The 10,402-nt window shown below is 36.0% G+C and overlaps 1 protein-coding gene across 1 annotated transcript; it reads left to right on the top strand.

Annotated features, from left to right (window-relative positions):
- The first annotated feature begins 269 nt into the window (after positions 1 to 269).
- fgg (fibrinogen gamma chain) lies at positions 270 to 7,051 on the top strand. Its single transcript, XM_007230282.4, has 9 exons — positions 270 to 401; positions 1,382 to 1,435; positions 1,772 to 1,955; positions 2,921 to 3,005; positions 3,772 to 3,902; positions 4,269 to 4,402; positions 4,834 to 5,018; positions 5,839 to 6,116; positions 6,569 to 7,051. The coding sequence occupies exons 1-9, from the start codon at positions 342 to 344 to the stop codon at positions 6,754 to 6,756; spliced, it is 1,299 nt and encodes a 432-aa protein (XP_007230344.3). The 5' UTR covers positions 270 to 341; the 3' UTR covers positions 6,757 to 7,051.
- The last annotated feature ends 3,351 nt before the right edge of the window (positions 7,052 to 10,402 follow it).

The following is a 10,402-nucleotide window of genomic DNA, read 5'->3' as shown; positions in this document are numbered from 1 at the left end:
AGTGATACATTTTTACATTTTAAATAACTTAATAGTACAATATTACTAATTGGAATATCTCATATCTAACTAACAATCTCTCTCATCATATTTAATTACAGAATATTTTTTTCTGATTTGCACTACTGGATATAACATAACGAATGTCCTGAGCTGTGTTGTGTGCGTGTGTGTTATTGTGTTGTTGTATTGATGGTAAATGCTGTGAGTCAGGCTGAGGGGTAAGAGGAGGTTCTGGGTTCTGTTTGTTCAGTGTTCTGTTATCTCCATCTCGCTGCAGGACCTTGATCGGATAAATATCCTGCAGGACCAGCCGCCCCTCACACTCACACAGCACCAGCATGACCAGCGTCTCGCACACGCTCACCTGCGTCCTCTTACTCTGCGCATTCACCTCAGCGGTAAGTTACACACAATTACTATACAGCAAAAAATCATATATTTATATTATTACACTGATAATAATATATAACACCAACACATTCATACACAATTCTGATACTGTATAACGAACAGCGGCCAGATTCACATTTTTTTGAAATATGATCTAAATATTTCTTAAGTTACAAAAATGCTAAAATAACAATATGACAATTTTTTACAGTTTGTAAAAAAAAAAAAAAAAAAAAAAGTTTTATTTGAAATTGAAGTTTATCTTCAAGTTCAAGTTCATTTTAGCTTTAAATGTGTTTTATGTGGAAGATACTTTGTTTAATTATGATTTTAAGATTGACATAATTAATTTTTGTGACATAAGCTGCTGTGATTTTAGCTATTTGCCCTCAGATTAGATTAGATAAATAAGATTATTCAATTTTGGAAATATAGCATTTAAACTACAGTTTTGTGCACCACTGTTCAGAGGTGAATAAAAGTAAATAAAATAGTGTTATAGAGAGTTAAAGTAAATAAAAATGAGTAAAAAAGTGAGTTAAGTTGAATAAAGGTGAATGAAATTGAATTAAGGTGAATAAAAGTGAATAAAAGTAAGTACAATAGTGATAAAGTAATTTGAAGTGAATAAAAGTGAGCTAAAGTAAATGAAAAAAAAAAATTAGTTAACTTGAATAAAACTGAATAAAAGTAAGTAAAATAGCAATAAAGTAAGTTAAAGTGAGATAAAGGTAAATGAAAATGAGATAAAGGTGAATAAAAGTGAGTTAAATTGAATAAAAGTGAATAAAGGTAAATAAAATAGTGTTAAAGTGAGTTCAAGTGATTAAAGGTGAATAAAAGTGAATAAATGTCAGATGAAAGTGATTAAAGGTGAATAAAAGTGAATAAATGTCAGATGAAAGTTATTAAAAGTGAATAAAAGTGGGGTGAAAGTAAATAAAAGTGAATTGTGAGAGTGACCGTGATCTTCTGTTCTGTTTAACAGCAGAGGGGGGACTCCTCACTATTCCGTGAAGCATGTGTTCCAGACGACGAATTCGTAAGTACACCACTGTTACCTACAGTACAGAAATCAGCTTTTTTTCAGATGGTGGCAGTATGTGGACGAGCACTGTCCCGCTGAGTATGCATTTAGAAAGGGTTAGAGCCACTGGTGGGATTTGATTAGGAGTTTAATAGAAAACATTATAAGGTGATGTGTTGTTGCATCAGCATAATAGATACAGACCCACAGTATACTTTATTACTGGAGTATATTATAGTATATTATATTATAGTGTTGCATGGTAAGCAGTTTTTATTATAGGTCAGATGAATGCACTGGAGCACTGTAGGCCTGTGTCAGTACTGAGATGGCTGTGGTTGTATTTTCCAGGGGAGTTACTGTCCCACCACTTGTGGTATAGCAGATTACCTGCAGAAATATAAACCCGGGGTGGTGAAGGACCTGAACGACATGGAGGAGATCTTACTAGATATCGCCAACCTCACTAAAGGAGCTCAGGATAAAGTGGTGTTCCTGAAAGACTCCGAGACTCAGGCTCAGAAAGCCGCGCCAGGTAACGCACCTCACACTTAGACCAACTTAAATTAGGGAGTCAGAACATATTCATACACTTAAGTATTGCCATAATATTCCATTCTCAAAAATACTGTATTCATTTTATATTAACACTTTTTTATGTTAGCATCAATGCTAAGCTGCTGTTCAAGGCTCTATAACTTACAACATATGATACATATATCATGACCGCCAATACTAATTATTAATACTATCTAGTGTTTGAGCATGGAGTATGTAGGATAGCTACTCAAGTATTCATGACATATACTCAGAACTGGACACTATTATTAAAATACTCACGTCTGAAACAATGTTGGAACCAAATTATAGATAATAAATAAAAGAAAAAACATTTTTAGACAGCCTTCAGTGGTGTATGTTGGCATAGCAATGCTTCATCTTTTTTCTTGTTAGTACAAAGCTGGGGTGCATTTTCCAAAAGCTTCTTAATGCTATGTACTTTGCTAACTAGTACTTAAAGGAGAAATCTGGTGTGAAACGGACTTGGGTTGTAGTGAAAAATGATAACGATTGTGACTATTTGTCAAATAGCCCACCTCCATTCACCCCCAGCATTCCCAAATACAGCACTTTTAGCCGATGCTCCCAATTGGCTTACAATGCTAGTGATGGGGGCATGGAGTTGCCCATGCAAATAATGAACTATTTTTACACTTTGCGTTAACAAGCTTTAAGTAGATCCACTCTTTATTGCCAATACAGAACCCTATAAATTAAGTAAGAATTAAAAATACTGAAAGAGTGACTGGAAACCAGCCCAACAGGTGTCTTTATTTTAATAAATATAGAACCTATTCTACACAATAATCCGATCTAATCAAATTACCTGAGCTGCTGATCCCAGATCAGAGTGCAGCGTTAGCTCAGTATTAGAATTTGATCAGTATATCAAAGCTGCATTCACTGAATTAAGCCCACACTGGTGTTTTGTGTAAACAGATACGTACTATCAGAAATCCAGGAACATGCTGGACGACGTGCTTCGCTTTGAGAAAAGCATTCTGTCTCAGGAGGAGCAGATATAGTGAGTACATCACTACCTCATGTGTGTGCATACAGGAGTCAAATCTAAAATTAAAATTAATTTTATATTTTAAATTATAGTGTTACTGACTTTTTTTTGTTGCATGTTTTAAAATATCATCCAGACTGAATTAATACCTATATACTTTTTCTGTAGTTTTACTATAAATACAGCTCTGTAAAAAAAATAAGAGAGCCCTTTAGTTTCTGAATCAGTTTCTCTGATTTTGCTATTTATAGGTTTATGTTTGAGTAAAATGAACATTGTTGTTTTATTCTATAAACTACAGGCAACATTTCTCTCAAATTCCAAATAAAAATATTGTCATTTAGAGCATTATTTGCAGAAAATGAGAAACGGCTGAAATAACAAAAAAAGATACAGAGCTTTCAGACCTCCCTTCCACCAGTCTTACACACTGCTTTTGGATAACTCCTTGTGTAAACATTCAAGCAGTTCAGTTTGATTTGATGGTTTGTGATCATCCATCTTCCTCTTGATTATATTCCAGAGGTTTTCAATTTGTTAAAATCAAAGAAACTCATCCTTTTTAAGAGTGCTTACAGTTTAACATAATACAGTACTATAATATATTACACAAAAATATTTTACAATAGTATTTACAATACTTACCAATACATTACATTCCTTTAGGTTGTAGTGTTGAATAAAATCACTCTGTAAATTAATAATCACATGATGAGCAGTGTTATCTGTTGTGTTCAGACTGGCCTTTTTTAACGTTTTTTTTCTCCTCTGGTTTCAGTAACCTGCAGACCACCCTCGCCGCTAACGATAAGCGCATGCTGGAGCTGAGGCAGCTGGCTCTGCAGCTGGACCAGAAGTGCAAGGTGCCCTGCAAAGACACGGTGGAGATCCAGACCGTTACCGGCAAAGGTACAGGATACGCTGACATGCATGTATTGGCATATCAGTTCTGTTGTACATTTACATTTTCTCTAAAAAATATGTGATGGAAATGTGATGGGTCCTGTGTTTTTATTTTTTCTACTGAAAGCACTTCTTATGATGGTGTCCTTTTAATAAAAGAATGTAACTTTATGTTTTATAGGGATTTTTGGCAGCAGTTAATATAAACAATAGATAACCCAAACCCTCCCAGTCTGTACCTAAAAAGTCATTTTTATTGCAGTATATTGTTTTCGTTGCGATTCATTGCTCTATAACAATACAAGGACAATAGTATGAAATGTACTGTAAGAAGCCTGTAAAACATTTTAAGACGTTGCTGGTCTCTCTCAGATTGTCAGGACGTTGCTAATAAGGGCGGTAAGGTGAGCGGCCTGTACTACGTCCAGCCGGCCCGAGCGCCCACACCCTTCCTGGTGTACTGTGAGATAGACTCTTTCGGACGGGGATGGACCGTCCTGCAGAGGGTAAACACATCACTCACCTCTAATAATCTCTCACACGGCTTTATAACATTTCATTAGCTTACAAACAGTATGACCATTTTCTGCACATTTTTTATTAATTTACTGAATTTTGTGTAAAACATGCAGAGGATTTGTTCACTAATTATGAAGAAAACATAATTTGTTAATCACAATATAATTTATTGCACAATTTTATTTTTTTTTGCACATTTTATGTTTCAATACTTTTTTACATTTGTTAATAATATTTCTCTTTTTTATTTTTTAATGCACCTTTTTTATTATTCTTTATTGCATACCTTGTATGTTTTACTGCACTTTTTATACATTTGTTAATGAAATTATTTATTTTTAACTTTAAGTTATTCCTTACTGCACATTAATAATTTGAATTGATTTAAATGTATATATTATTCTTTATTGTGTTTTAGAGGCGAGACGGCTCCGTCCCCTTCAACAGGAATTGGATTGCGTATAAAGAGGGCTTCGGCTATCTCTCGCCCGACGACAGCACCGAGTTCTGGCTGGGTAACGAGAAGATCCACCTGCTGTCCGTTCAGTCCAGCGTCCCGTATGTGCTCAGACTGGAGATGGTGGACTGGACTGGGGCTAAGAAGTAAGGCATCATGGGAAATGCAGTTTAGTGACTGTCTCTCCGCGGTTTGTTTCGTGTGTGGGATGATCTAGAGGAGAACATGTGATGAACTTTGAATCCATACAGAACTTTGATCTGTGGGTTCTGAGCCAAGTTTAATACGGCAAACGTTCCATCAATTGACCTCAAACATCAGTTACCAATTAACACCAATAACACTTAATAACACACGTCCAGACGCTTACACACCTCCCAGACTGTTATAGAAGACTGTTTTATTATTATTATTAATAATAATAATAGTCTTTACTAAGGTTGCAGTTTTTAAAATAAAGGTTGAATAAAAGTGCTGCATAAGAAATACAAGTACAAAATTGTAGTGCAGAGCAGTAAAAACTATGAAATTTGAATCATTATGTATAATTGGTAATATTATTATAAGTAATATTAATGATATATCTTGTTTGAAATAAAATAGACATATATTAAAATAAGTAATTAAAAATAAAAGTGTATAGAATTGTAAAAGTGTTTTTTCCCCAGGAAACAGAAATATAATGTAAATATAGTGAAATGCCTAGTTAAAAATAATGCCATATGGAAATAAAAAATTGTGTTTCACAGGGTTAAAATAGAAATATAGTATAAAAATTATATAAAAACTTATTTAAACAATGCAGTATTGAAATTTAAATAATGTTTAAATAATAAAAAGTCCCATTAATTGCAAAGCAGAAAAATCTGTAAAATCTATTTAGATATAAGCTTTCTTCCTCTTAAATGTCACGAATTGATCAAAAGCACCAGAAGTATATCATGTAATTATTCCTCATTTCTGCAGGTATGCCGACTACGCCATGTTTAAAGTAGCCCCTGAGGCGGATAAGTACCGCCTGACCTACGCCTACTATCACGGAGGAGACGCCGGTGATGCTTTTGATGGGTTTGACTTCGGTGACGACCCCAGCGACAAATTCTACACCTCCCATAACGGCATGCAGTTCAGTACGCCCGACCAGGACAACGACAAGTTCAACGGAAACTGTGCTAAACAGGACGGCTCAGGCTGGTGGATGAACCGCTGCCACGCTGCTCATCTCAACGGCAAATACTACCAGGGTAAGCATTTAAAACCAACAAAGAACAATACATTTACCTTAGCAGTGCTATTATCATCATAAACATACCTCAGCAGTGCTACTCAATTCATGTGAGTAAAATTTACACAGAGTAATGCAGCCAGTCTTTTGGTTTATGTTAAGTCCATGTTAGCTCAGCTAGCGGTACTATCCCAGCCCTGTTCAGCTCAGCACCTTTCAACTGAAAAATGGCCAGTTCTTAAAGAGATAAGAAACTGAGTAAATTAATTGCAGGCATGATAATTGATGCTGAGAACTTCTTGTTTAATTGGCGCAAGCAGAGAGACAGCTATTTTTTCGTTTGTATCGTAGCTCTGTATTACCTAGATTTAGATTGTTTTATATCAAGAATATAGGCCTTTATTGTTAGCAGCCTTCTAGCTTTCTTTTAGCATTAGCAATTTAACAATACCCTTTGTTATTTTGACACAGGTGGCCAATACACTGCAAAGGATGCTGGTCAGTACGGATTCGACAACGGCATCATCTGGGCCACATGGCACAGCCGCTGGTACTCCCTGAAGCAGACCACCATGAAGATCATTCCCATCAACAGGATCAGCGCTGGGGGCCAGCAGGGCGGCCTCGATTTCGGAAAGGGAGACCTACCAAGCCCTTAAACACACAGTCTCACACTTCTCCTCTGAGGGTTTTAACAGAAACTGTTAGCGAATTAATGAAAAAAATATCTACAGCAGTTTGACTGTCTGCATTTATGTTTCTGTCTAATCTGATGAGTTTAGTCTAAGATATTCCAGAACCCACGTTCCTCTAATAGCCTGATTCTTTACGGTCTGACGTCACCACATCGCTACGCTATTTCCTGTTTTCACATCATTCACTTTTATAATTGTTCAGATCATTCATGTTCATCTAATTGTATTCAAATAAATCCTTCCACCTTTTTTAATGAAACGTGAGTGTGTGTGTTTTGGGTCAATGGGGAAGATTATAAGTCTATAAAATATATAATGTTAGATTAATGGATCATTCAAAGCATGGAGCTTCAATTTGAGCCTGTCAGTATCTTTAATCTGAGGCGTTTAATTTGCCAGTATATTTAATCTGAGGGTTTTTATCGGTCAGTATCTTTAACCCCAGAGGTTGTATCTATTACTACCTTTAATCTAAGGGTCAGTATACGCTACTTGCCTTAATTTGAGGAACTATATCAGCCAGTGTCTGTAATCAGAAAAGCTTTATAGGTCAGTATTTTTAATCTGAGAGGGTGTATTGGTCGGTAGATTTAATCTGAGGGGTTGTATCAGTCAGTATCTTTAATCTGAGGGGTTGTATTGGTCAGTATCTTTAATCTGAGGGGTATGTATTGGTCAGTATCTTTAATCTGAGGGGTTATATTGGTCAGTATCTTTAATCTGAGGGGTATGTATTGGTCAGTATCTTTAATCTGAGGGGTTGTATTGGTCAGTATCTTTAATCTGAGGGGTTATATTGGTCAGTATCTTTAATCTGAGGGGTATGTATTGGTCAGTATCTTTAATCTGAGGGGTGGTATTGGTCAGTATCTTTAATCTGAGGGGTGGTATTGGTCAGTATCTTTAATCTGAGGCGCTGTATCGATCAGTATCTTTAATCTGAGGGGTTGTATTGGTCAGTATCTTTAATCTGAGGGGTATGTATTGGTCAGTATCTTTAATCTGAGGGGGTATGTATTGGTCAGTATCTTTAATCTGAGGGGTGGTATTGGTCAGTATCTTTAATCTGAGGGGTGGTATTGGTCAGTATCTTTAATCTGAGGCGCTGTATCGATCAGTATCTTTAATCTGAGGGGTTGTATTGGTCAGTATCTTTAATCTGAGGGGTGGTATTGGTCAGTATCTTTAATCTGAGGGGTTGTATTGGTCAGTATCTTTAATCTGAGGGGTGGTATTGGTCAGTATCTTTAATCTGAGGCGCTGTATCGATCAGTATCTTTAATCTGAGGGGTTGTATTGGTCAGTATCTTTAATCTGAGGGGTATGTATTGGTCAGTATCTTTAATCTGAGGGGTATGTATTGGTCAGTATCTTTAATCTGAGGGGTATGTATTGGTCAGTATCTTTAATCTGAGGGGTTGTATTGGTCAGTATCTTTAATCTGAGGGGTGGTATTGGTCAGTATCTTTAATCTGAGGGGTGGTATTGGTCAGTATCTTTAATCTGAGGCGCTGTATCGATCAGTATCTTTAATCTGAGGGGTTGTATTGGTCAGTATCTTTAATCTGAGGGGTGGTATTGGTCAGTATCTTTAATCTGAGGGGTTGTATTGGTCAGTATCTTTAATCTGAGGGGTGGTATTGGTCAGTATCTTTAATCTGAGGGGTGGTATTGGTCAGTATCTTTAATCTGAGGCGCTGTATCGATCAGTATCTTTAATCTGAGGGGTTGTATTGGTCAGAATCTTTAATCTGAGGGGTGGTATTGGTCAGTATCTTTAATCTGAGGGGTATGTATTGGTCAGTATCTTTAATCTGAGGGGTGGTATTGGTCAGTATCTTTAATCCGAGGGGTATGTATTGGTCAGTATATTTAATCTGAGGGGTTGTATTGGTCAGTATCTTTAATCTGAGGGGTGGTATTGGTCAGTATCTTTAATCTGAGAGGCTGTATCCATCAGTAGCCTTAATCTGAGAGGCTATATCGGTTTGTACCTTTAGTCTGACTGGTTGTATCGTTATTGGTTGTAGTGTTAATTTGAGGGGTGGTTTGTTGTGTTCTGATTCTGACAAAAGAACTTGAAATCTTAGGGAAACAAATACTAATGAATTTGCTGTAGAAAACAAGTTAAATAAAAGAAATGTGTATGCATAGATATAACTTGATCTTTAAAAGGACTAGTTCAAGAAACTAGTTTTAACATTTTTCTCTATGTCAGAAATCAGAAATGACCACATTTGTATTAAAAGGGTAGTGTATGTGTGTTCCTGTGTGTTTGTTGAGAGTGTGTTTGTTGTAACACTGCTGTGTGGGTGTATTTGCAGCAAGTCAACATTGCTCCACTTTTCTCTGATAGTCTGCCGCCATGAGGTGATCCATCCCACAGATCTGACCCCAATGTCCAGTGCTGGGGAAGGATTTCATAACCCGGCCCAGACTATGTTCAACCACTCGATCAATAGACTCAGAGTTCACACTCAGTCAGCAATTTCAATATGCTGTTTTACAATAACAGAATTTCTGGTGTTTATTTGTTTTTAACTTATTTATCAATAGACAAATACCACCTGAGATATATAGTATGTGGACAAGTATAGTATTGGAACACCTGCTCATCCGTTGTTTCTTCTAAAATCGTGGGTATTAAAAAGAGTTTATCCTGCTTTTCATACATTGTATAACATTACATTATATACAGTCTCCCCAAAAGTATTGGAACAGTAAGATCAATCCATTTGTTTCTGCTGTAGACTGAGAACATGACCACAAATTATATACAATATCACGTAAATAATTTTTTACAAATAGAACTTCCTGATTATATGCTGAGCTGACCAATGAGGATTCTGTGTGGGTGGTGTGAGAGAGAGCAAGAGAGAAAGACCCACACACAGAAAACATTCTACTAACCAACAATTGTTAACAAGGTTCATGTGTACAACAGTACTTATAATTACAATTAAACAAAATAATAAAATGTAGAGTTTGGCAGTGTCGTTTATGGACTGATGATATTCTTGATAAGATTATTTAAGCATATTATAGATACAATAAGACAATTTATCACAATAAATTACAGTAAACAGTAAAATATTGTCCTGTTGCCCATGCAACTATACCAGTTTTTGTTCCCCCAAACGCAATGCGAGGAACAAATATTAGTGGTAGAATAGCGGTAGACTGTTTGGTTTCATTCAGTTCATTCAGAGACGTTCTGGTTCAGTACGACAGGTCCTGTCAGTGTTAAAATGAGAGGCAGGGATATATAAGCGTGAATTAAACACTTATTCCAGTTTAAACTGAGTTACACAAGGTAACGTTTGCTAAACTGTGGTAATTTGTTGCTCAATGTTACCGGCTTGTAACCCTTTTGTTGCTTAACTTGGTTAGTAGCAGTTAATCTCTCCTAACACAGACTTAATTCATACCCCTCTGCAAGTATTTTATTAATGTTTCGTTCAATAAATATACACTGTAGAGAACCCTATAATGCATTGTTTTCTGATGACTTATGCAACATTTTTATTTCTTTACTTTATACATTAATTTTAGCCAGTAACATTAGCTCTGACTTTAAAAATATGACCATCAACATGCCCACTCATTATGT

This window comes from Astyanax mexicanus, chromosome 25 (assembly GCF_023375975.1).
Source record: "Astyanax mexicanus isolate ESR-SI-001 chromosome 25, AstMex3_surface, whole genome shotgun sequence".
NCBI classification, from domain to species: Eukaryota; Metazoa; Chordata; class Actinopteri; order Characiformes; family Acestrorhamphidae; genus Astyanax; species Astyanax mexicanus.
This window is presented reverse-complemented; position numbering and strand designations above follow the sequence as displayed.